General features: G+C 41.2%; 1 protein-coding gene across 10 annotated transcripts; it reads left to right on the plus strand.

The window, feature by feature from the left end:
• The first annotated feature begins 164 nt into the window (after positions 1 to 164).
• On the plus strand, positions 165 to 27,256 carry si:ch211-1e14.1 (UPF0606 protein KIAA1549). Of its 10 annotated transcripts, none has more exons than XM_055509659.1 (24): positions 165 to 374; positions 971 to 1,217; positions 9,932 to 11,914; positions 12,060 to 12,148; positions 12,316 to 12,475; positions 12,572 to 12,702; positions 13,521 to 13,713; positions 13,810 to 13,869; positions 13,961 to 14,106; positions 16,308 to 16,485; positions 17,129 to 17,313; positions 18,017 to 18,169; positions 18,366 to 18,644; positions 19,700 to 19,923; positions 20,539 to 20,675; positions 21,542 to 21,556; positions 21,940 to 22,145; positions 22,302 to 22,531; positions 22,652 to 22,796; positions 22,881 to 23,204; positions 23,933 to 23,985; positions 24,088 to 24,236; positions 24,669 to 24,823; positions 25,018 to 27,256. In XM_055509659.1, the coding sequence occupies exons 2-24, from the start codon at positions 1,115 to 1,117 to the stop codon at positions 25,249 to 25,251; spliced, it is 5,532 nt and encodes a 1,843-aa protein (XP_055365634.1). In that variant the 5' UTR covers positions 165 to 374; positions 971 to 1,114; the 3' UTR covers positions 25,252 to 27,256. The 10 variants fall into 10 exon arrangements, with proteins under 10 accessions (XP_055365634.1, XP_055365637.1, XP_055365636.1 ...); XM_055509662.1 differs by having other exon boundaries at positions 20,539 to 20,648; XM_029153758.3 differs by having other exon boundaries at positions 166 to 374; positions 25,054 to 27,256.
• The last annotated feature ends 494 nt before the right edge of the window (positions 27,257 to 27,750 follow it).

The following is a 27,750-nucleotide window of genomic DNA, read 5'->3' on the forward strand; positions in this document are numbered from 1 at the left end:
AAGTACATCATCGCATGAGGTAACGTTGCCGTGGAAGCCGCAGACGCCAGCGGAGGGCGACCAACCTAGTTTTTAAAAGCCCGCTTTGACAGAAAAGCACTTGGGCCAATGGGAGCGAGCGCTGGCAAAAGCGACGACGAATCGAGCGCGTCGGGGGGCGGGACTGAGCCAATCCCCGGGACTGGAGAGGGTAACAGTTACCAAAAGAGTGTCAGACGAAAAGCAGCTTCCAGCTCCAGAACGGGACGTCTGCGCCGAGACGCCCTCACGCGCAGCCTGTCGGATACGTGAACGGTCGCGGCGAAGCTCCAGGCAGCATTTTATCTTATCTGACTCAAACAAAGGACGTGACAGACTTGGAGCGCCCTGTTTTGGTAAGCGTGCAGTCTGACAGGAATGGGGGGGGGGCAGAGCGTCGTTATCTGTGCACTTGGAGCTAGCTTTGGTGGGGGGGGGGGGTCTGACCAACGTGTGCTAGCTGGCCTGCTCGTAGCATGTCACCGTGTCTGCCCCTCGCGGAGCCACATGACCGCCCGAGTAACGGGACGGCGCGCGGGACGAGAGGCTGCGATGCGTCACGGTGACAGCCGTTGGAAGCTAGCCGCGCATGGATGGAGTGCGGCGGCTATAGACGTGCAGCTGCCGCCCTGGGGTTAGTTAGCTTGTCTGCCCCATGCGTGTTGATCTGATTTTACTATAACCCGTCTGGATATTGATTGATCTAAAAGTCTACCTGTAGTTAGGCTAATTTTCGCTTACACAGATGTTGGTCATCTTTGTCCCACAGCTTCATCTGTCCCTTGATCAGTCATTACCGCTGATGTAGTTAATATTATCTCATTCTCTATAGAGCTTATTATTAGAGCACGTGCACGTCAGCTTGGTTAGTGGCTCATCCGCATAGTGAGGCTGACGTGCAGTAGTAACGCTACTGAGGCTGCTGTGTTGACTGTTGCTCTTTTGTTTTCAGCACATGTTATGGAAGGAGGGGCCTTAACATAAAGGGGAGGACAAAGCAGACAACCTACAGTAACTCCAACGTTGGCCTTCCCCCTCAGCATGACTGTCCTCCGCTCGACTGGATGAAATGCCTTGACCTCGCCTCCTCCGCACCATGGCAGCTCTAGTCTCCCCTGTGGCTGCACGCGGCCAGGCTGCTTTGTTTCTCGGCCTGGCGGCGTTGGTGACAGTGGTCACAGCTGACTCACCTGTTGTAGGTAAGAGAACACCTTTCGCTGCCTCGCGCCGGCGCGATCCGCCAAATTGTGCCTTGTGTTACACGAACAATGCAGATCGGTGTCAGTACAGCTTTCGGTTAGTCTTAAGTGAGAGCACTGACAAGTAATACGCATCATGTTTATGCAGTGTACAGAAAGTATGGAGATCACTTAAGAATAACTTGAAAAAAAATAACTGATATGATTGCACACCTTCTCATTTAGTATTAGCCAAATACAGTGTAACGTACTGTAAGTGTTGTTTGTGGGCCTCAGTGCATGTGTGTTTGCTTTGTCTTTATTTCCATTTTATATCTGAATTAATACAACTTTAATAACTTCATTCAGTCTTACAGCATTATAATGCATAGTTGTGATATTAATTCAACCAGGTCACATGTTTGATTCTAGATTTTCACAAGCGGTGAAGTGTCTCTTAACACTGCACAGACTAAGTGGCTTTATTCAGCATGTAGTAATTAGAGAAAGGGTTTAAGAGTTTTACTCAGACTCACCTTTATTCTTAGTAACGTTCCCACCAACACCCGTCTCCCTGCACATTGACCAGTAAACCGTTTTCATGGCCAGGTGCCGTTCCTTGTGCAGTTTGCATGTTCTTTGTGTCTGTCTGCTTTTTCCTATTGTCCAAACACAGACAATTACAGACTCCAACTTGCCTGGTCGTCTGTCTCTATGTGTTGCTCTTAGTGACCATGATATTATGGCAGTAATAGGATTATGTACATGCTAGGATGAAAGGCTTGTGCAGGAAATCAGGAATTAGTAAAACTTAACCTCACACTTTCTTTTTGGTTAAGCCTTTGTGGAATCATTTGGGGTTAACAGAAGAAATGACTTAAAGTAAGTTTAGATCTTTTGCATTATATCTATTTTTTCTGTATTTGGTACTTTTCATTTGTAAGTTTTTTTATTAGCTGTATGTAAACCTGTCTGTGTAATATTTACAACTTAATTACCATAAGCTTAACCATGTTGCTGTGCATTACTGTATATGTTGCAGATATCTGCCAAACCAGTTCCATTCACGTTAAACACTTTCAGAAGTGTCTCATACAAAGTTAGTGTGTGGTAAATTGCAAACCACTGCATCATACACAAATAAATGACACTAATAGAGCTCTTTTTTGCCTTTGTGTTTCTGTCATTGACTGTTGCAATACAGTCACAGTAATTCAAGTGTGGCATGACAACTGCGATTCCATGGTATAGTATGTTTTAGTGGTGAAACCACCACTTACACCCCTTTTCCTCTTCCAGACTCAGAAATGCACACTTTATAGTTTCTAGATCAAATAGAGCATGTCGACCAATATATAATTGTTAATCCAGATGCTGCGTCCTAGTGTAATATCTTACTTTACTGCTTTTTTTTGGACTTACACATTTATGCATAACATATGAAATTAAAATAAAGCTTTGTAGATACAAATCAAATGTAAACTTGCCATAATTACTATACTATAAATTTAAAATCTTTCCAACTCCTGCATATTGGCGAATGGCAAGTTCAACGCAGCCAGCTGCCGGCCAGCATAATTGTGGCTAATTACCAGTGCTGCCCACTGCCGTGTGAAATGTGATCTGTGTGGGATGACAATATGGCCATTCATTATTCATTAGAGCTGGAAGCCGGTTGCAGATCAATGGGTAGAGCCTATCAAGAGCCAAACACTGGGTGCATTTGGGCTCACCAGGCCTGCAGCCGAGACCTAGAAACACAGCCAATGGCTAACCCTGACTGTCTACTGACTGGCCTGTCCCAGTGGAGAGCAATGAAAGCCAACAACTCAGTTGGTCGACAAACGGACGTCTGTCACCTGACAATTAGTGTCCATTACAACCTTTTTGAACCTTTTGCCGGATTCTTTAAAAAGTCAGCTGCAGTATTCTGATGGTGGCTCTGGTGTCATCGTCGTAATCCTTTCCAGTTGTGTGGCATCACTTGCGTCAAGCTAGTAGGTTGTGAGGTGAAGCTACGTAGTGGGAGCCTGCAAATGCACATCTGTTAATGATTTTGTGTGGCCTTTTTTCACTGAGGCAATTTTCCACTACAGTTTCAGCATCCTGAGTGGCCAAACACAGCATTAAGGTTGTTTAGAACAACAGTTGTACTATATGAAGGTTACCTGATTGTGCTTTGACAACATTATTTAGATGTTCTTTTTTTATTGTGATTTTCACAAGCAGACATGACTAATGCTAATGGTATTTTTTTCAGTTTTCTTTCTGCTCTCCCTCAGACTGTGATGTGACCAGTAACACTTCCCGTGAAATACATTTTTGGTAACACAGGCCTTTTACAAATGCATTGCCCTGTCTGTGCTCACTGCTAAGAGCCTGTTGAGCAAGGGAGCTTGAAATATGCAATGCAAAGTTCATGATTTTGACAGAAGGCAACACTGAGGCCATATTGTGCTGATCCTAAATCACTTTGTGGTCTGATGATTTATATATTTATTACAGCAGATGGTGCAGTTCAGCCCAGCCTGCTTTTCACACACTCTAGGCAAAAATAACTTTGTTCTGGACCTCTCAACATCACCATTACAGTATTAATCCTAACTTTGAGCAGATATTTTCTTTTGCCTAGGCTGATTAGAAAACAGCTTCCTTCCAACTGCTTATCCTGAGTGAGTGGACTGTGTTTGTTCTGCCTGGACCTAAACACTGGGGAGAGTGGCCTGTGCTGGGAGGAATGAGACAGAGTAGAGGAGGGTGCTGAGTGACACAGTCCTCTGGGCTTCTCTGGTTACAAGTCTTTGCTGATGTGCCTTTCAAAGAAAATCAGGACTATCTTTGGTGAAGAATTGAACCCAAATTTCCTCTCCCCCTCTTGAACTCTCACTTTTTCTTTGTTGCAGTAGTCCCCAGTAACAGCAAACAAGGATCACGTTAATATTTGATGAAGTGCAGGCATGACCTCAGTCAGGTCTTAATTGTCACGGTCATTTGTTTGCAACCTCTCCAACTAATACATAAACGTTGTTGTCATGTCCCCTCATTGACCTATTAGATCATGAGAAAGATTGAGATTTCTATCAGTATAATTTATTACCTCTGCTTTGTTGCTTTAAGCCTTTATTCTTTAATCTTGAACTGCTTCATATACAGTAGTCTAAATGCAGCAAGCACGGGGCAGCCACTGTTTGGGGGTAGCATGAGCTTTCCAGCAAGGCATGATTCAATTGTGCATCACTGATAAAAACAATAGAATCTTTCCCATCTTAAAAGCTCCCCGATAAACCAAACGTCAACACAGACGTATCGTGATAGCTCGACTGCACTGCATATGCTGCTCCTGCCAGCTGAGAAGAGCCAGTCACGCAAGGGGCTCAGCTGAAAGCAGAACCATGTGTGGGGTTGTAGTTAGCTAGTATTAATACTAAAAGACTTTTTCTTCTCTTTGTTCATTTTCCAAGTTACACAACCATTAAATTGCCTTTTTTTCTTTGTTGGCAACAGGAGTCTGGCAAAAATAGGAAATTATATCATTAAAGAGCTCTGTAATTGGTATCTCAGCTTTCTCAACACACATATGAATGTGTGTGTGAGTTAACTTTGTGTGATACAGTACAAGGACATAATTGTGTGTTTTACAGCTGCTTGGCTGAAACCTAGCATTCCCCTTCTGCAGCCTTATTCCGATCATGAAGTGGTCCCAACATTTAGCTGGACCTCATCTCTGTGTTGCGTTTCTCTGTTTAAGTGCAAATTGTTTGTGCTGGAAACATTTGCTTGTAGTCTATTTTCCACTCAGATATTCTCGTTTTTTTATCCAGGCCAGTCTTATTTGGTCTTCACCCAGGCCCACATTTGATGTCGTTTGCATCATCAAGTACTGCAAACACCATTGTTTTGTCTGTCAGCTCCTATAATTCACTGTTAAAGGACACAGTTTAGACTCCTGTCTTGTCTGGTTGAGTAAAGAGACCAGTGGATGGTGTATCTAAAGACTCACCTCTATACACACAGTAAGTAAAGGTTTTGTGGTTCACTTCGCGTTGTTATAGTTTAGTCTCAAAAACTAAAATTGGATTATATTCAAATATATAAAAATAGGCTACTTCAGGCATCACGGAAAAAAAGTTGCATCCAGCAATGGCAAAACATCATTATCATTAAAGCAACTGAGCAACATTACAAAGCCTTTGTTAAATCAATCATTATTGTTATAAAGATATTCTATAATAACAGTCAAAGAGAGACATTGGCGGTATGAAATTATTAAATTGTGTCAAATTAATGTAATAACAGGGACTACTAATAAAAACGTTTGGATTCTTCTACAGTTAGTCTAGCTTGTTTCTACTCTGCGGAGAAACAACCGATCCTCTCGAAAGCTATGCATAACAGCCACATATATATATAGGTTAGTGGAAAACTGTTATGATGTATGTATGTGAATTCATAAGATTTTGCCAATAGCCATCCAGGCAAAATGGGTCAGTGTTATTTCAGATGCCTAAGCTGTGTGTGCTCGCAGCTTAGTCTTTCTGCCCTATTCCATCTTTTCCTATTTCACCGTCGGCATTTCATAAAGAAACACCAGAGCAACCAGCAGCAGTAATAATCTCTCTTGTCAGAAAAACTGGCTGGGAACCAGGACAATGAGAAGAAACCCAACTCGCTAAAGGACAGGCTTTGTAAGAAGGCCTTTATTAAGTTTAAAGCAGAAAGGCAGTGGTTCTTACTGTATTTGACTGGCTTTTTCATGCAAAACAACAAGTACTGATTTATATCCTATATAGTTTAAAGCCTTTAAAGTTGAACACATACAGAACCCACAAAAAGAAAGATGTAGTGCCGTGGACATGCAGGACAGCTATTCATTAGACACATCGAGCGCTGATGGATAGAAATAGAATCTCATTAGCCTAAGATTTTTTATGTGATGAATAAATAAAGATCTCAGCATTAATTCTTTAGCATTGTCATAGAAATGGGACAGTGCTACATTTTTTTCACATGTACAGTATAAGCTATATGCTGCTAATGGAAGAATAATGTAATAACGACTTAAGAAGGATTGTAAAAACAGCTAATTGGAAGAGTAACTTTGAATTTAGCTGATCTAAGCACCTGACATTTACTGTATGCTGTCTTGACTTTGTATTTGAAGGTGTTTTTCCCGCACTGGTCTTATTTGTTTGGTTAGGCGATCACGCTCAACAATGACTGACTAGCAGAGCATGACACACTTGAGTTTCGAGGGACAGGTGGCAACGCTGCTCAGTCTCCGTGGCCTTTGTGAAGTCTGTGCCTGCTGTAATGTCAACCCAGACTCTGAGCCTGGCGGCTGTCTGTTGCACTCAGCTCTGACTGTCATTACCTTAGAGTAGCCTTTGAGGATTAGCGCCCATGTACTGTATGCCTAACTAATGAGAATAATCCACAAAATCTGTGACTGAGTTAGTTCAAATATTATTACTGTCTTTGAGAAGTCTTAAAGATCACATTAGGATTTTGAAACCATTGATGTCTAGTTCAACTTGATGTTTTCTTTTGTCCTCATGATCCTACAACCATCAATCACCAGCCAATAATGGTATTTGTCTCAATTGGCTGGATGTTTTGTTGTGCATTCATGCATGTGTATTTGTCCTAAATATGCTTATAAAGGAGTACCTTTTCATTTTAGAGTGGTGACATCGGAGGTGACATTTTGGGGTCATGACCTCAACATCAGCCTGCCCTGACAAACATGATCTCAAGCACAGCCTGTGTCCTTTTTAATTTTTTTTAAATAATCACAGTTATTTGGTGGTGTCTGAAGCCAGGTGCAAGGTCAAAATCAGTGTTGAATATTAGTCACTGATGTGTTTAGTCACTTTCATTATTTTTTATTTATTTGTATTATATCATATATATGTTTTTTCTATATAAATATTTATTTTTATTCATTATTTTATTGACAAAACTAACAATGTCTGGCTATGCTCTTCCTCTCCCTGATCCAGCAATTATTCCTATGTGTTAAGCTGTCCTTGATCATTTTGTGCCAGTCATCCCAGTGTTCTCTGGACACCATGCGTACAAGACTACTCAAAGATGTTTTTGAGACTGTTGGGTTCAGTGTTTTGGCCCTTACAAATTGTTGCATGAACCTCCTTTTAAGAAGCCAGCTTTAGACATTTCACCGCCTTCTAATATTAGACCTGTTTCTAATTTATCATTCTTATCAAAGGTTCTTAAGAAGATTGTTTTTAAACAACTCGTCTTTTCTGAGAGATCATGACATTAAGGATAAATTTCAATCTAGATTTAAGCCTCAACACAGCACAGATTCTGCATTACTGTTGGCAAGAGTTACTAGCGACTCAGTTCTGATGGTGCTCTTAAACCTTACTGCTGCATATGATACAGTGGACCACTCCTGTCTCATCTTGAGCACTGTGTGGGCATCCAGGATACTGTCCTCAGCTGGTTCAGGTCATACCTTAAAAGTAATAGAGGCTTTGCTGTTACCAACAGTACCTGTTCAACCTCTTCAGTCCCGCTCTCCTGTGGTGTCCCCCCATGGCTCCGTGCTTGATCCACTTTATATATGCTCCCTTTATGGTATGTTTTGAAGAAGAATAGTTTGTCCTACCATTGCTATACTGATGATATACAGATACTGTATATCTACCTATATAGGCAACGGGAGGTTTGCTATTTCAACCGTTGTTTGACTGCCTGAGGGACTTGCTGTAAGAGCATGGCTGCCGTGCTCTTACTGTACATGTATGCTATGAAAAACAATGGCGGACAGAGAATTAGCGCTCCAGCAGGCTGGCTCCGCCCCCCTTCCAGCCAGACCGTTGCTGGGGCAGGTACAGAGAAAACCAGGAAGCACTACTTGTAGTCCCATGAAAAGTCACCATGACATGTTTTACATCATCTTCAGCTGCCCTAGCAACGGCCCTGCACAGGAATAACTGTTTGCAGAATGAATGAAGTTTCCCTTCATTCTTAAATACTACTGATTGAAATTTGGTGAAGTATTCCTTTAAGTTAAGGAACAACTTACCTCTGGATGTCTGATCAGCACCAAACCTGCTAGCTTTTAAATCATCATTAAAAACGTATTCATTTTATTTAGCTTATAATAATCAGTCGAGTCTGATGCTGTCTTTTAATCATGGCTTTTTTCTGTTTTTAATATGTGTGATTATTCTTTTATCTATTTGACTTTTTCCTTTTTATGTGAAGTACTTTGGTGAACAAGATGTTTTTAAAGTGCTATATAAGTAAACTTAATTTAATTTGATGTGTTTCCTATATGTAACTTTCCACTACATATGATTGTTGTATGTACTATAGCAGTTTTCTATTATTACTTAAACACAGTGTTTACTGTGTGTATCACAGACTAGTCTCTGTAAAGAAAAGGATTTGCCTTTGTCCCTTTGCCCGCACTTCCTGTGGGCTTTGTTTTAATAACATGTTGACTCAATTAAGGTACCGATGTAGGTTATAATTAAGTTGGGGGATTTCTCCTGGGCCAAGCCATAAACTTTCTTTGTCAGTAAAGCATTGCTCTGAACTAAAGATGACATTTCAGAAGAATATTGTTTTTCCCTTTCTGCTTTTTGTTTGTGATCTGTCCTGTTTTAAAAATAGTCCTGTCTCTGTTAATTCTGTGGCTATTTTCAACCGCGTGTGATTGTGCAAAATGTTTGCACACTACAATGAGCAGCAGCAGCATTAGCAGCTGCTGCTGAGTCACTGTGTAGAGGCTGTTGGTGCCTTGCTTCTGGCAATGGAAACAACTGGTGCCTTTAAAGTCTCGCTTTGCTCGAGACCTACTTTCAAGGGCAAATTCAAAACATGCAGTGGGAATTCGGCTAATATCTAACTACTGTGGACCATGTGCATAGAATATGGTTGATGATCTGTGTCAAAAAGAACATGCAGATTGTCCTTTTTTTCATCCATATTTCATCATGAATAATTATCAAAATATAAGTGTTTTCTTATATTTAAGCAGCATAGCTGAGTACTAGTAGTGTAATTGTGCTTAATGAATTAATTCATAATTCATAATTCAAGTTTATGTACAGTATATCACTCTTCACCCAAACAACCTTATCTTGCTAATTCAGTAAAGCATTTCCTAACCATAGTCTACAATAGACATGTCATGGTATAACCCAGAAGTGTTCAGTACTAGAGTGACTCATTTCATGAAACACGGCGTTTATGTAATGTGCTTTTGAGCAGAGACATTTTTTTCATAAATCGATGTTCATGTAAGCCATATAGGGGCTCATGCAGCTTAACAAAGTTGTTTCAAAGTAAAGCTTCCCTGCTGATGTAATGCCTTTGTTGTTCAAGCCCAGTTAACAACATAGCTTACAGTAGGGTGCCTGCCTGTCTGCTGTGTAATGTCTTGTTTGATCTCAAAACTAACATCCGAGCAGTGTAGCAACACTTTTTTGCCAGAGGGATCACATTATTATTATCTGGTACATTTTAAAAGGCTTCCAAAATACAGTCCTTGAATCTTACGATTAGAAAGCAGAGTCAAAGGTCAAAAGTTGATAGATACAGAGATATTTAGAATTCAGTTTTTATTATATTAAATATATATTATAACTGTATGATAGGAACCTATTATCGGTCTGTTTCTTGTGCTTGTTTGTTTAAAGTCAGCCATGAATCCTTCTTTTATTCAGGACTAAACTGAAGCAGTATTTTTGCATTTTCTGCAGATGATTCTCAGCTTGGATTTTCTGGGCATGTTACGAGTTCAACGGGGTCATCACCATCTGCCTTACCAGCCTCACATCACACTGCCTTCAAGACTCCAGACTCACCTGGTGCTCTGCCATCCATTCCTGGAACAAACCATGAAGCTAAGCCTGCAGACATTTATCACACTACCCCAATAATCCCCTCTGAATTTGTATTGGGGTCCAAACCAAAACTTGAGGCACCAGCTGAACTTTCCTCAGACTGGATGTTGGCCAAGACAAATTCTGCCATACAGCCCTTCTCTTTCTCAGCTCCTAAAACATCACAGATGCACTCTCAAGCAAATACATCATTACCATCATCAAGCCCCTCTACAAGGTCAACAGAATCTCAGTTCGGTCTCAATTCTGAGGATAGTCCATCAGAGCAAACACAGGCAATCACTACTTACCAACCTTCCCAGCCGGTTAAAATGGCTTTGGCTGACCCTCCAGCAGATGAACCTTATAGTAAAATGTGGGATGTAAAACAATTGAGTCCCAGCAGTACTCCCTTACAAAAGAATAAACTAGCACATGACCTTTTATCTAACTCAAATGAGATTCTAAACCCTGGCTATATGGGGCCTTTCATTGACCCCCACAAAACCCCCCACCATTCATCTGAGCCCACTGATATCTCTCCAGAAGACTTCTACCCAACCAACACCATGGATATTGACTGGGGTTCTGGGGACTATTTGGAAACTATGTCAGTTTTAAATTCAGATGGAGATGACTACTCTTTGGTCACAAAGGTACCCTCTGACCTGTATGATCTGGGGGACTATACAGAAATATATGATACATCCTTTCCTTCCAGAGTGGGCATATTGCCCACATCCTTGCATCCTCTTCATTCCTCAACTTTTCCCAACCTCATGTCAACGTATAGCACACCTGTTCCACCTATCTCCGTCCATCCCTCTTCTTTGTCCCCAACTGTTCACTATACATTGGAACCTACTCCTACTGCAAACAGTAAAACAGCTGAAGCATCAGATATAGATTGGCCTGATACGTTCACAATCCAGCCAACAGATGTTCTCCTACCTGACATGAACAGCTTGGAGTATTACACCATTCAGTTGAACAAAGAGAGCAATGGATCAAACACGGATAGAGAACACAGGGCCAACATTACCTCGGTGTCCATTGGTACTACAGACATTACACCCACAAGCAGTTTGACCAGTGGTATTACGTTCGAGGAAGAGGCCTCCAGTGATATTTCAGGCTCTGAGCCTGATGATGAATCAACAATGGAGGAGAATCCTCCTTCAGTAAATGTGTCTCATCCTTTATATCCTTCAATTGTCCCACGCATCTCCTTTGACCATTCTACCAATGAATTGACTGGACCCACTGTAACTATTGGCCTAGACAGCACTTCATTAACAGATTCCATGATACCCCATGCCACACCGGTACTGCCAGATGATATAATGACTTCTACCTCTCTGACAGATGTCCATTGGTTTGTTACAGAGCCATTTCTGCAAAGTACCATACACAACCCTTCTGTCTTTACTGAAACAATAGCCTTCTCCCCTGCTACCATTGAACCTGCTGCCAACACAACTGCTGGTATATCAGAGTCCACTCCCCATGAAACTACTTTAACAACTGAATTATCTCAGAATATCACTTTAACTACAACTGAAGCTACGTCTAATATCACTATGGGCCCCAACGTTGTTTTGAGTGATGAGGGGGTGACTGGAATTGACATCCCAGTCACAATGACCCTGATCCCAACTAGCAGTGAAGCTAATACAGTCTCTGCTGTACCCACAACTACAACTGCCACCACCACTTTTTATCAAGCAACAACTAGAATCACTGCCACCACTGAAGCCTCGACTAGTGTAAACGTCATCTCTGCCCCCAGTGCTAAGACCACAACTACACCAAGACAATACCTCTGCAACCTAGACAGCCCTGCTTATTTAGTCAAAATCGGTAAGTCTTTCTTCCAGCTGAATTATTTATTTATTATTTTACCATTCACGATGTACACTTATAGTTATGTAAATTGTAATTTAATATTGAACCGTGTAATGTACATTTAGATAATTGAGTCAGATTTAAATGCTTTCTTCTCAAGATTTTCCTTCTGGAGCAACTGTTGGATACGCCAAATCTCAAATCAGAGACATACTAAAAGCAGAATTCAACAAATCAGTGGAACTTCAGGTACATTGTATTTTTATAAATGTTTATTTTTTTATTTCTTCAGGTACATTTATTTTCCCGTCGTTTTCAATCTGAAACTACTGAATCCGAGTGGTTGTTGTACAATAGCATCTCACTAATGTGTTATTTGTTTTTTTGTCATTTTTAATATATATATGGCTGTGAAGATTGTGAACCCTCCACCAAAGTTTCTGTTTCGAGTGGTGTCTGGTCCAATTGTATACACAGCCATATCTGTCATCAATGCTCTGCAAAGGTCTCGTCGCCGCTTCCTGTCTGTTTCTCCCAACTGGACTTCTCCAGACAGTAAATATCAAGTCCACACAGGTAAATTTTATCCACGTATGGTAACAACATTTACTCAGGTTTACATATGCTTTAATTTCTCTTCATCATTGCAATTTACGTCTTCTCTCTGTGCAGTGCTGCAGTTTGTTCCCAGTCACATAGATGTGCGACTGTGCAACTTCAGTGAGAGCATCGAGAAAGGATTAACCATGGCTTTTGCGGAGGTCTGCCGGCGTTCCAGGGAGTCAACAAACTTCACAGTGCAAGTGAGTAGCCCTGTAAGAAATGGAAGTGTGATTGAAGCATGGCAAATGTTAATGTCATGGCACATTGCACAGTAGAATCCAGTAAATGAAAAATATCTTGACAGTCAGAGACAGTTGGTTTACTAAAGTGATTATTTTGTACTTGCTGTACAGTACTGTACATAAGTACGGTAGTAGTGAATTACTAAATTAGACATGTTTGACAGAATAAGACTTGTGCTTTTTCCATCTATTTGTATTTTCTAATTTTATAATATCTGACTGTTATGTAATGAATACCAGCATGGTAAGCCTAACAGCTCAGAAAACAATATACTTTCTTTAAAACGTGTGGGTGCGGATAGTAAGCAAAGGAAAACAGGTTTCGAACATTAATATCCACATTCACAGAGTCCTTCACTATGCCAAAGTCATGACATACATTAAGTATGACCATATTCGGGCACTTTCAAGTGACCTGATACTTCTTTTGAATACTTGTACTTTAAGGGGCTGAGTATTAAAGAAGCTTACTGTTTGTCAATAAACAGCTTATTAGGCTATGTTGTTATTTGGTAGAGTTTTCTATAATCCTATTACACTGAAGCCTGTATTATAGTGTATTAGCTGGAATAAATGTAGAATTATGTCCAACATTTGTTGAAGAATTGAAATGTTTCCCGAACCTCTTTGCAAACTGTTCCCTAAGCCTCACTGCTTATATTTATGTTCTACATTCTTGTTTCTAATGCCAGTGTTTCTCAGTTTGGGAACTTCACTGTAGACTTTACCAGGCAAACAAGTATTTCCTTCACCATATTTCTGTCAAATTCTTCCAGATCATAAACATCACAATGGCTACTCCAAAATATGAGGCTCAACGGCTACTGAAGCAACCAGTTGACATCACTTTCACTGTAAAAGGTTCTGCTGGTTATCTGATGGGGTCAGAGGTCAGCAATGCTCTGATGAGGCTTACCATGGTGGAATTCAGCTTCTACATGGGCTTTCCTGTTCTACAGATTGCTGAGCGTGAGTCCTAAAGGGACTTTCAATTACAACTTATTTATGTGTTGCCTTTATTGACTTGTACATTTTTTACAGTGAAACATCTTCTTTTTCATACAGCATTTCATTATCCAGAGCTGAACACCAGCCAGCTGCTTCGCTCCTCATGGGTTAGAACAGGTATTATGGTGTGAGTTTTTCACTCGAGCATACTGGAAACTACCTGTAATTGTGATTACATTTTTCTTTTTTTTTTAAATTGCCCCTGTAGTCCTCCTGGGTGTTCTTGACCAGAAGGCGGGTGAAAGGACCTTCCAAGCCAGCATGGAGCGTCGGGTGGCCATGTTACTTGGAGAGGCTATGGGATTAGCAAGACGTGTTAAGAGAGCCACCACCATAGGCAACAGCAGTGTTCAGGTACGTCTCTGTTAAAAGATTATAACTACTCAGTGTTCTGCAAACTGTAAGGCAGATTTGAAAAGTTTTATTTATTTGTTTGAGTTTTTTGGAGATGATCTGTTATAAAAGTATATAATAGATTTCTTTAACTTCTTTTGTCCATGTATATCAAACCCTCTGGAAGTCGGTTAATAAATGACTAACCAAATCTTGCAAAACCTTCATGCCTTGTACCATTTCTATCATTATTCCCTACTGCAAGTGCTCTCTGAATACCTTGTCTCAGTACTGAGGGCTCATTATGTGTGTGTTGCACTTTTTAGTAACCACTGAAAGCTTTACTGCTTTACTAATAAGGCTCTAGCTTTTGTGGGTTTGCTCCGCACCTGCTCAGCTCATCTCAAAAGGGACAGGATAGATCTCTATCTCCATGGCAACAACATCCCATTCAGCCCAGGGGCAAGCCACTCAAAGACCAGAACATCAGGAGTCCTTATACTTTCTCCCTTTCCTAATTTTTTTCAGTTCTATTACTCGATGGATCCTGTGAGCCACAGAACTGCTAAGAGCAAATCAATTATTAATTGTTTCTGCAGTTGGGATAATTAAGTGTGGAACTGTGAGGAGAGAGAGAGGGAACGATACATAGACAGACCTATGTAAAAGATTTAAAAAATCATAGGAACTGGAAGAACAAAGTGATTAAAGTCAAGAGATTCATGTTTGATCCAGTGATGGTGAGAGCATGTATATACAAGGAAGCAGTCAGTACATAAATATCATCTTTGGCCAAGTAGCAGCCTCACTGTTACTAACATTTTGCCTCCATAAAACCCATAAAACAATTTGGGAAACCGACCAAAGCTGTGGTGAACCTTTGCTGCTTGTTTCTGAGCTAAGATTACTACAACTCTAATTTTAGATTTATAGATTAAATCATCATTTTGCTAGTCACAAACTTGAATGCATTTTATACATAAAATGCTTATTCTTCCTCATTATTCTGTTTGATTCTGTCTATGAGTATGTCTAATGTGGATTTCTTTTTAGATATGATGCACTGACGCAGGCTGAACTTTAGAGGAATCCTTTGTATTGGTAGATACACAAACAGATACCCTAAACTGTCAGAGAATATCTGATGAGTGTGCCTAGATAGATAAAAGAGCAGGTGGGATTGAGGCTATGCAATAACGCTCACATTCACACGGCCATCTTTCCAGTCTAATAACCATGCGTGAACTAGATTAGACCTTGGATGAGGGAGCTCGCCCAGCCGTTTTCTGTGTCAGCCCAGGCGTGACCTGCGCTTTACTCTTTCCAGTAATGCAGACACCAGACTGTGTTGTGCCTCAGGGCACAGCAAGGGAGACAACAAACACATCTCAGATATTGGACAACAATGAGAAATATTTAAACAATAGAAAAGTAGGACATAGGATGTACTTTTGTATATCAGAACTATAAATGATTTGTGGGGTTTTTTCTATAAAAAACAGACAAAACAAGCATAAACACAAACAACAACATTCACAGTATGTGACAAGATTCAAATAAAAATCATGGTATATATAATTTGTAAAGAGTTAATTTCATAGTAACGTGAATATAACAAGTAGGAAGAGCCAAGCTCTTCACATTGTCTTTTATAAGGTCATCTTTAATAAAACTTTGACGTTGTGCTCATTAGAGCCCACATGTGATATTGAATTTTTAATGTAGAGAGTTTGGTGGCTCATCTTCCAACTGTGTAATTGTGTAAAAATATGCTCTGTGTAATTTAATAACTAATGAACTTGCACGTCTGGCATCTTTTCTACATGTACAAGACGTATTCTGTGTAACCGTAACTGTGTAAAATGTGTGTTTAACCTTCCACATGGTTTAACAAACTGGGCTCAAGCTGCAATATCCTACGATGGAGTCATAATCTTTCATATCTTCACCATTAGTCAGGCTTACACCTCCTAAATCAGTCACAGATTTTTTTCTAGTTCTCAGTTCTACTGGAAAGGCTCAGGACTTGGGTAACAAGGTTTATGGATGGATTTTGGTTTCTCTGATGAATGTCCATAAACACTCCTTCATGTTGTTCATAGGCATTTCTATGTCTCAGAGACTCAGTCTGCAAAATCAAACTTTTTATAAATTTGCTTGTGGAGATACAGAAATATTTTTAACATTGTTTTAATTGTGCTCTTCCTTCTTGTGTCTTCAAGGTTGTAAGCGCGTCCCGGTTGCCTGGTGGGGATAACCCCTTGGAGATTGTGTATTTTGTTGAAGGTCCCAGCGGTCAGAGGATGCCTGCAGCTCAAACAGCCAACACACTCAACAGCCTGGATGTTCAAAGGGCTGCCATTGTTTTAGGATATCGTATCCAGGGCATTTTAGCACAACGTGAGTACTTTTGCATATTTGATGACTGAAATCCAAGGGCAGATAGTATAAGCAACTAAATGATTAAGACAATCGTGCTCGGCAAAATCAAAGCTCCCAGAGCAAGTCACCACCATTTACACAAGGGTTTATTGGAACACTTGCAGTAGAATACAATATACTGTATAAGTACCTTTTGTTACATCCTTTATTTACATGAATCCCACAGTTCAAAGTAATTTTTCAAGGTTTTACCACTTAGAATAAATAAATCGGATGAAGGCAAATTACTGGCTTAATTACTTTCCCTTGCACACACTGTTCCAAAAGCCTGTCTTCCTCATTAAGAATCTAAACAAAGAATGTCTAATGAGAGTCCCTCAAGAAGGTTCTGGCTCTGCTGACAGTGTTCTACTATGGTTTTTCCCAGCGGATGCACTGAGTGTTAATTAAAAGTAAAGAAGGACTGCACTAAAGATCACAGCAGTGAGAAAAGAACCAACATATGAACATGTTTAGTGAGATGTGTTTGAGTTGACCTAAAGGGAAATAATGTAACTCATTAACCAAAAAATATATTAGATCACATAAACCATACCAGCATAGATATGACATGTGTTTTGAAATGTAAAAAATCTGCTACTTTTAATGTCTGTCCTCAAAGCTGTAGAGAAGGTGCCAGCCCAACCCTCCGACACCGAGAACACCAACATGTGGATTGTCATTGGTGTGGCCATTCCTCTCCTGGTGGTCATCATTATCATCTCTATCCTCTACTGGAAACTGTGTCGCACGGACAAGTTGGAGTTCCAGCCAGATGCCATGACCTCTATGCAGCAGAGACAGAAGGTAGAATCCCAAAGATGGTTTAGGCTTTCTAACCAAGCTTCATTTTCTTTTTCTTCCAAAGCCATTTCATTGTACAAAATGCCTCTATTGAAATATAAAGTGTTAGATACTGTAAGGTCTGGACAGCCGTAAAGCTAAGAGCATCTTAAATTTCAATCTGATATATTATAGCTGTCATTGCTCTGAATGTTGCTGACTAGAATTCATAATTTCTTCTTTTACATTGCATTGGTAAACTTTGCTGATTCCAGTGGTCTTTGCCTTGCTTTATTTACACTTGTTTTTTTAAAAGGCTCCTTATTCTTTGTGGCGCCATGTGAAATAGCGATGATGCTCAATGGCTGTGCTGAAGATGATTATCATCTGTGTTGTCTCTGTCTTCGCACTGAAGATTTTCCAATTACAACTTAATAATTTGAAAAATTGCTAAATTCTCACTTCACAGGCTCAGGTCCACTTAGCTTTTCAATAATAGACAAGCTTTCATTGAGTTAGACTGTTTAATTTTTATAGGGACACTCCTGAAGTGTTACTGGTTGATGTTTCTGTCTGTGTCTGCCTTTCATTCCCATCCATCTGCACTAATGCTCGACTTGCGGTTTGAGTCTAACCCTATTATTTGGGTTAATGCAATGACTCCAATGTGCACAATCACGTTTAACACCTCTTTATCTGTCACTTAACACCAGTCTTCTTCTTTCAGTCTACTACATCATTTAGAGAACCATCTCTTCATCAGGCATTACCTCCAACTAAAAAGCGTTTAGACTTTAGTGAGGAAGAGGAAGGGGAGTCTGAGGAGGAAGAAGAGGAATATGAAGATGATGAAGAAGAAGAGGAGATGGAAGGGGGAAAGGTACCTCGCAGTGTTAGTAGTAGTAGAAGATGTAGAGGAGCTGTAGTTAGGCTATCTGAATGGTAGTTATCTACTATTGTACATGTATTATATATAACATTATAATAATTAAAGTAATTGATGGCCCAGAGTTTCGGGATGTGACAGATACCACTGTAAGACAAGACCATCGTATTTACTGTCTGCTTCTGCTTAGAGACCGGTAGCTATTCCAAAAAGCAAACAAATTCTGAGCAGTGAGTCGGAGACGGAAGAGGAAGAGGAAGAAGAAGAAGAAGAAGACTATGACGAAGAAGAGGAGGAAGAAGATGAGGATGGAGATGAGGAAAAGCAGAAAGCTAAAAAAAAAGGAATTATGACAGGAGAGCAAATAAAGCCTAAGAGCAAAGCAGCACTAAAGAAAACAGAGGAGATGAAGAAAGAGGAGAAAATGAAAGTGTTCAGGACGACTAAAGGGAGGAGAGCTAAAGAGGAGGTATATTTTGTGAAGTAGCCTTGAAGACTAGTGCTTGTATGCCTTAGCTTTTTCCACTATTAGCGATATTTTATATGTGGGTTTGCTTCAGTAGATTTCATTATACAGTAGAGGAGTGGAGATATGCAACATATGTGTGATATAATGTAATGTAATGTACTAGAGTGATTACAGTGTGATGACTGATTTGATGCCCTGCATTTAAGTGAGTCAAAGTAGTGGACAAACAATAACTGAGGCTCAAAGGCCGTCAGGGTCAACATTGTTGACCTGCACAAGGCTCAAATCATTCTCCCCCACTTATATGTCTTCGTACTTTGTTGCAATTCCCCAGTTTCCATTTAATTAGTAATTAGTGAATTTGATGTGTGGCTAGTAGCTGGGTTTGCTTCCATTCAGCCTCTGTGTAATTACAGGGTAATAACACAGCTTTTCGGTTTCAGCTGCAGTGCTTTGAATGGGTTTCAGTGACTGGCCATGTTTGTATTTGATGGACATCGTTACTTACTGTAGTTACTATCAGTCAAGAACCACAGTGGCTAATTTTGTAGCAACATTGGTTCTTCAATATCCCCATAAGTGCACTTATATGATGTCCTGTCACTGCTTGTGTGAAAGTGGAATAGCATGCACACATACAGTACCACACATGACACACGAACACACCGTTCGAAAGCCCGAGGGCTTTGCACTCAGTTTCAGTATTCAGCCTCCATCCCCCACCGTCTCAAAGGGAGCAAACATTTCAGTGTTTCTCTACATCTTTCATCCCTGTCCTGCTCTCTCTCTCTCTCTTTATTCATTAATGTCTGTCTGTGTCCCCCAGACAGCCAGTCTACTCTTATTTAATCTAACATAAAACCTGTCATTCTATGTACATATTTGTCTGTCACTTCATAACCCTTTGGCCTTGAGTGAATTTCAAAGCAACAGCTTCATCACCATGTGCTGGTGGGATTTAAAATGTGAAATGATAGTCATTCCCCTACCCTATTACTCTTGTTATATGTTTTCACAACTAGCTGTATTCTAACACAGTGTACTTGTCCTCTCAGTTACAGGCTCCCAGTGTGAAAGGCTTTGACTTTGCCAAGCTGCATCTTGGCCAGCAGAGTAAGGATGATGTCATGGTGATCCAGGAGCCTGTCCCACCGGACCCTGGGCCCCTTTCCATTAAAGATGTCCTCAGTATATCTGAGAACGGAGAGCTTCCCACATCCACATCTAAAACCTCAGGCTCCTCCACCAAGGCGTCCCGCAGTGGCCGAAGGCGAGAAAGGTCTGTGGTGCTGGAAGTATCAGGCTAACAGTTTACAGTTATTGTTGTTATAATTATTATTAACCTCATACAGTATGTGATGATATTTATTTTGATATCCACCCAGACTTTTGGCCTGTAACCCCCTCCCACATAGGAGATCATCTGATTAAATATTGATGCATTAGACAGAGGGAGATCCTCTCTTCCCTTCCTTGTATCACTTTCAGTATATTACTTTAATTTATTGTTTATTATTTATAATGTCATCTTCTTATTTTGAAATCTTTTAATGTTATCCCTATTACTGATTAACATTATTTGATGCACTTCATTTACAGTACATGTTAAAACATAAGAAGGGAATTTTCATTTTGAATATAATGATAATTAAAAATGTGCCATGGAAACAGCAAGTCCAAACAGCCGTAGTTAAAGAGTGGTATATAATTCCAGTATAAATTAATTGTGAATTTAATAATCTTATTTCTAAATTTTATTTTACAATATCTTAGAAGACCTCAGTTCACATTCCACCTTTCTGGGAGAACATTGTTGATTATGCATGGCATTCCAGCATGTTAGTGTGCTCCTCAGCTTCTATTATTCATTCAAGTGTGTGTGTTTTCCGGGTAGGGTCTCGCCTTCAGACGGTGACTCAGTAGTAAGTGACCATTCCGCTGAGCGAGAGTCAACTGAGGAGAACCTGAGAAGCCACGCCACGCCCAGCGACAGCAAGCAGACGCGTAAGATCCCCATCAATGTTTTAAATGGCAAGTGGCTTTGGCAGCACTCACATCGCTCCCCCAAACACAAAGAGAGCGAACATGAGGGGTGGGGGTGGAGTGGGAGGAGGACACTGAAGGGACTGGGAAGAACTAAAGAGATAAAGAGAGCAACTCGAGAGAATGACTTGATTGACAAAGGGTCCAGATAGTGTGCAGGAGAGACTGTGAAGTGATAAAAACAGCCAGAGAAGACGGCAAAGCAGAGGAGTGACATTAAGATTACATACGGGAACAGTGAAAGGAGGGAAAACACCTGGTACAAACGAAATTCAGCGGCCGTAAGACGTCCGGAGAGGAGAGCGCAGGGAATAGGATGGAAAAAATAGCTGGAGTTACTCTATCTGACAGCTTGTTGATAGATTCAAGCCTGCAATGCCACTCAGAGAGTACGTGCCAGAGCCGGAGGCAGTCAGGCAGACAGACTACAGCCCCACTCGCCCACAGAGGAATGGCCTCTGTTTTGTTACTGATAAATCTCCTGCTGACTCTGTATATATGCTGCCACACTGTTTATAAATGGACTGCGTATGAGATACAATTATTACGTAATATAACATCTTTCTTTTGGTTTCCGCAGCTTGATCTGTATTTTTTGGACTTAAATCGAGCAGCTCTTTTCTTTCTTTCTTTTTTTGGACTAATAAACTTCATAGGTCCAGAAAACAAGCTTTGATCAGATGTGGAAATTTATTTCCCTAAACGCCCCCCTTAGTTTTCCTCCTCTGCGAGACTCACATTAAAGTTTTCTTTTCAACTTTAGACTTTAAACAGAACCAGAACTGTTTTACAGTACCCACTTCTACCTTGGGGTCATCACTAAAACTCTTCTTCCTTTCTATTGTGGTTTGCAGGCAAGAATAGAATTGGTAAGAGTTTTGTCTCTTTCTTCCTGTGTCCCCGTAGACCTCTGGCTCGGCCTCCAGCAGGCCTCTGTGTGTTGCCTGTCTGTTTCTCTGTGCTCAGTCTGTTCTCACCATCCGTCTCTGTCACCAAGCTCAGTGTCAGTGTAGAACATAACTTCACAAACAAAAGCAGCACAAAGTTTAGTCTTTGTGAAACAAAAACATGTACTTACTCCTTCTTTTTGTAATACATGTAACCATACAGTCACGTTGGTTAAAAAGGTCCATGTTTTATTTAGGTCCTTGTGTAGTAGCTGCTGCCTGTCACCTACAGTAGTTCAAGTCTACATTAGCATCAGATGAAGCTGAATTATGAGCTTGTCTTAATGCATTGTTCACCTTTACAGGTCCGCCACCAATGAATGGTACAAACGAGAACCTGTCCTCGGCCTCCATATTTGAACATGTTGACCGAATGTCTCGGGCCACGGACGCGAGCAGGAGACTCCCCAACAAAGTTCAGCTTATTGCCATGCAGCCAATGCCTGTCCCGCCTCTGCAAAGCCCACCTATCAATGGCAAACTGTCCGACAGCAACCACATCAACAAAGAGGTTTGCTTTTTTACATAAATGTAAAAGTCAAAACACTGCAGTTTTATGTAAATTATGTGAATTATCTCAAATAACAGGTCAAATAGGTCAAATAAACTAGTCTGAATTCTATATTATTTGGGTAGTTTTTGAAATGGGAAAAAACATACTCTTCAGATCCAGGTAGCACTGAGGCACAAGTCTGAAATTGAGCATCATCGCAACAAGATACGTTTGCGTGCGAAGAGAAAGGGTCACTACGACTTCCCTGCTATGGATGAAGTGAGCAGCGGCCTCAAAGACGCAAAAGACCAGGACCGCATCTATCAGAAAGCGCAGTTACAGATTAATAAGATACTGGATCCAGATCTGCAGATTCCATCCATCTTCATGGACTCCAAGAAAAGGTTAGATTTGGATTTTGGTTTTGTGATATACAAACTAAGTTTAGTTGTGGAAAAAAATATGTTCTGATGTTTCTGACCTCTTAAAAGATGACAAAGGATGTTCCACCATTTGCATTTTAGTGGTCGAGGGAGAAACTCTCCCAAACAGCGGCTAAAGGACCAGCTGACTGGAGGTATGACGGCAGCAGACAAAGACCACCTCATCACTGAAGACAGTGATGTTGCCTATCGAAAGTGCCCCGGTGTCAACAATGTGGCCTATGTTGTGAGTAACTCAGAAGCACGTACAACCTTTACATAATTTATAATGTCTCTTTCTTACGACTTAGACTCATCTGTATTTTTCCAGTCTGACCCTGACCAAGGCCCAGGATCCCCTCACAGGAGCCCCTCCCCTGTAGACGATGTTTTCCTGGAACTCGCCTCCTCTCCTCCTGGCCACGCCCCTCCCCCACCGCCCTACATGCCACCACAGCCTTCCATTGAAGAGGCCCGTCAGCAGATGCACTCCCTGCTGGATGATGCCTTCGCCCTCGTTTCACCCACCACTCAGAGCACGACCGCAGGAATCACTCTCCCAGGGGTCAATAGCAACCCCCTCACCTCGAGCCCTTCAGGCTGCGGCCCCAGACCTTGGGGTTCCTCCTACCAAGGTCTCGGGCCTGTTGCTGGTGTAAGTAGTTGTAGAGGTTCTTCATTGCATTTGATCTATAGCTATTTCTTTCAGAAAAGAAAATAGTTTTTTCAATAATGAGCAGAAGTAGGATTCCTGGATGTGACAGACTAAGCAATAACCAGTACACAAATAAAAATAAAATCCTCCTTCACTATCTCCAGTTTTTCATTACCAGCGTGAGGCCAGTAGCTTTGAGTCTAATCGTGTCTTCTTAGCAAACTAATCAGATAAGTATTCATCCATCTGTTGCCCACCCGTATTACCGACCTCACAGTCCCCATCAGCTACCTACAGCTACTAAGACTCTACAGTAATATACTGCATTAGTTACCGCTGGTGTATGCTGATTTCACAGAGCACACGTCTCTGTGCTTCTAAAGAGGTGGAGTAATGAAATTGGTGCATTTGTTTAGTTAGAAGTTAGAAGTTATCTGTAGCTCAGATCTCAGATTTAAAATTAAATGGTGATTAAATTTAATAGCTTTTCAGTACCGGTATTATCTGAAAATTATGAGCTGTTATAAAGTAGCTTAGAGGTGGAGGACAATTAAAATGACACTCAATACATTTCAGACTTTAGCCCATTTAATCACTCAGATTAGATTATCAGTTATCAACCATCCTTTCACACTCACAACATTTTAGCTTGTGTTATTAACTTGATTAACTTGCTGCCATTGCGTATTTTTTGAGGTTGCGTCTGTGTCTTTCCTTTTCTTTCCCAGAGGTTCACTGAGCTGAGCATGTCACCTCCTTCTGTCCAAGGCATCACACCAAGGTTAGTAAAGGGTGGGTCAGGCCCACAGCATTGATAACTCCTAACCACTCACAGACCGTGGTTTCTACCGTGAGGGTTTCATACCCTGTTATTGTGTTTCAGGCAGGACCTCGTGTCCAGCTACCTACCGTCAGGAGAACCAGCAGGACACAGTGAGCAACTTCAACCAGACAGCTTGTACTCCAGCAGGAGCCGCTACACTGGGGAGCTCCCCTCCTCTGCCAGACCGCGACCAGTAGGGGGAACTACAGGTACAACAAATAAGCAACGCTGTCCTACTACCAGGGCCCAGTTCCTTAATGTTTTTTAACATAAAAAACACAGTTATTTATAGTTTTTATGCTGAGCCTCTGTCTGTGGGCAGTTTGTTTTAGATCACTTTGGCATGTGGGTCACAGTCTCAGGCCTAGAACCTAGTCTATGTTTTAAATTATTTAAGGAACTGGCATAATGCTGCTGCCATCACCATCACATGGTTTACACTAATAGAAATGGATTGAGGCATTGCCCGTATAGAGAGCAGCACAGCTCACAGCTGAGTGCCTTTCAGAATGCAGAGTGCTGATGATCTGATTGTGTGTGTGTGTGTGTGTGTGTGTGTGTGTGTGTGTGTGTGTGTGTGTGTGTGTGTGTGTGTGTGTGTGTGTGTGTGTGTGTGTGTGTGTGTGTGTGTGAGAGAGCAGGTGCCCATCTCCATCACCTCACACAGGTGGGGTTGTCCAGTCGGATGAATGGATACCCTGCAGGGGTCAGGGCTGCTCCAGGCCAGAATGGAGGCATTGGCTGGAACCACTATCATGAGGACAATTTCTCCAGGGCTGAGCCTGAAAAAGATGCAGTGAGTTAAACCATAATACTGTGAGAATTTTAGTGTGTTTATTGATGATTTTTTAACTGTTTTTCTGTTTAGTATTTTTCATACTGTTTTAATATTCCTGAATAATCACCTTCTAGTCCTCTTAACATTCCCTGTTTTCCTCTCCTCCCTCTATCCTTGCTCTCTTTGGTCATTGCTCCTGCTCTTTGTTCCAGGTCTATTCAGGTTACTCACCCTCCTCTATCTTCCAGATGCCCAGAAGTGGTGTCAGGGACCTGTCAGCGCCCCCTGCTCATCTAGACCCCCCTGTGGTGGGCTATCTGTCAGGCCCGCCGCCCTTGGATACATCTCTTCCCACTCACTCCTCTGCCTCCCTGATCAAGGCCATCAGAGAGGAGCTTTTGCGCCTCTCCCAGAAACAGGCGGCTGTGCCCAGTTACCACAGCTGAAGCCCCGCTCTCCAGACCAGTCATACCACTGATCCTGCCTGCCCTCTTTGCCTAATCTAACAATGCTTCCCATGGAAGTCCCTAAAGGCTGTACAGCAGAGAGACAGCCCTGCTTAACTGAAGTAAAGAGGTGGCTCATTGCTCCCTTGAAAAACTGACCTTATATATAGGCTGAACCAGAATCAGTTCAACTGCAGTCAAGTCAGAGACAGTGTTAAAAGTGTGGGCTTGACCTTTACAGGTGAAAGGACATTACTGGACCTACAGTATAATGCTATAATGTCTCTGTTCTGCATTTCATTATGGATGAGGGAAGGATCGTGCCAGGTTGTTGGCTTGTCTTCAGCCTCTTTCTAGACTTACTTTTGCTACATTTCTTCATACTGAGTATTTTGACATTGTTTCATTCTCATGTTGCCTTCACCTACCGATATTAACTGCATGACACGAGTCATTACAAGAGGCGTATTTGTTGTTTCCCAACACAGGCTCTCAACCTTTGTATCAGCGTCAGGTGCTACTTCATGTTTTCTGCCATGATGAGCCATGCTAAACCTTGACACTGTAACGTAGTTCACCCGACCCAGTCTGCTGTCAGAGCCTGCAGTGAAGTCATGTTTCAGAGGCATGAAGAGGTATCCAAGACTAATAACACACCTTACATGTACTTAGTGGAGTATTACATACTTGTTTTTTACCTCTCAGCTTACTGTTCATAAACATGTTTGTCAGTGTTGGAGGTCTTGCGATTTTGACTCAGAAGCTAACAGAAAGCTAGACAAACATGGCCTTGAATCACAGACAGGCTTCAGAGATGCAGGCTTCATGTTTGTACTTGACAAGTACAGTATGGACACTCAAGTACTGTACATATGTATTACGTATTTGGTTGTAATCTGATGCACAGTTTGCTGACTACATGGCACAGCTCAGCTCTTTCAAAAAGAGATTCAGTGAAACGGATGCTTGAGTAGTCGTGAATGAACTGATAATATAAGGGAAAGTGGAAGTGTTTAACCACCATCTGAACCAGCATTGTTTCATGCAGTATTTCCAGTTTGCTTGCCTTTTGGTTAGCACAGTAGGACCGTGTACTGTATTGATCAAACAGCTGTTTATGTGCTTTGGAAAATCACCTTGCCTCATGTAATTCACTCCAATGTCTATAATTAGTTATACTAATTAGAAATCATTAGTCATTTTTCTGTTAACTTTATCCTTCCCCAACATGATTTGATGTTTTAGGCCCTGAAATATTATTTTATTCAAATAAAAAGAAACAAAGAACTTGGATTTTATAGCAGGGTACCCTGCACACACACACACACACACACACACACACACACACACACACACACACACACACACACACGTGGGGACTTCCCATTGACATAATGCCTTCCCTAGCCCATAACCCTAACCCTAACCATCACAAATAAAGGCAGATGTCTAATCTTTGATCTAATTCGAACCAAAACTCGATTCTGACCTCAGCCCTAAAATCACATCTTGACCCTCAAAAAAGCTTTCGGACTGGTGGGGACCTGCCTTGATAGCAAAAAACATGGTTTATGGTCCCCACGTCGAAGGAAAAACATGTACACACACACACAGACACACACAAACAAACAAACCAGGAAGGGATCTGCAGAGGTAACCAGAGCATAGGTCCCATGCCTCGCTGTGTTGTTAATGATGTGCCTTGTTCCTGCTGGTGATCAGACATTATCCTTGTATTTAGTCTTTTTCCCATTTCACCTCCCTTGTTCCTGTTTTGTTACTGACATTCTCCATCTGCTGGTTTTCCTCTGTAACAGCAGCCCCCACCTGCTTATGTTCACATATTGTTTTGGATTTGTTTTCCTTTCATCTGTGGTGGTGGTTGTTGTTGGCTGGTCCGACTTTGATTGTCTGCGTGTTTAATTATTGCATTTGTTTGTTGGTTTATGTGTTTGTTATTGGCCATGCTGTTACAACTTCCTTAAATACAAACTGTCAAACTTAATGGTCACTTTTCCTTTAAATTGAAGAGCACAACAACAAAGTTTAGATTTATCTACATATGTATGTTGAATATTTCACATATCGTCTCGTCAAGTGTTGTATTTGCAGCAATTAGCCACAGGGTGGCAGCACAGTCCAAGAAAAACATCAGATGCTCCTAACAACAACAAAAACGTCTGCTTTGCTGCAGATGATGTAACCACTTCCCAAGGATGTTTCTAGGACTCTGAAAGATGGTGGATTCATGCCTTCATTTGTGGATGTGCATCCTTAACCAATGATGATGTTCTTTAAAAAGCAGTCTGGGATTAACTATTCTGCTGAAATGCATTGGATGCTACTAATGGCATTACTGAGGTGTGGCTCAATAATGTGAGCTCACTATGATGTCAGTCAGCCTTTGGTGTCTTTTCCCTTTGTGGTAAAGAAGTATTTTCTGTATAGAGTTCTGTCTCGTCCCATCAGACACTTCTCCCCTTTAATCCCATCACAGGC

Source organism: Betta splendens, chromosome 6, assembly GCF_900634795.4.
Source record: "Betta splendens chromosome 6, fBetSpl5.4, whole genome shotgun sequence".
Taxonomy (NCBI): domain Eukaryota; kingdom Metazoa; phylum Chordata; class Actinopteri; order Anabantiformes; family Osphronemidae; genus Betta; species Betta splendens.

Bases quoted from the DNA above. Each gene is read 5' to 3' on its own strand.
- si:ch211-1e14.1 (XM_055509659.1), top strand. From the start codon at position 1,115: ATGGCAGCTCTAGTCTCCCCTGTGGCTGCACGCGGCCAGGCTGCTTTG. The intron at 12,703-13,520 runs GTGAGTAGCCCT...AAATTCTTCCAG, and splicing joins CAACAAACTTCACAGTGCAA to ATCATAAACATCACAATGGC. The intron at 14,107-16,307 runs GTACGTCTCTGT...TGTGTCTTCAAG, and splicing joins TAGGCAACAGCAGTGTTCAG to GTTGTAAGCGCGTCCCGGTT.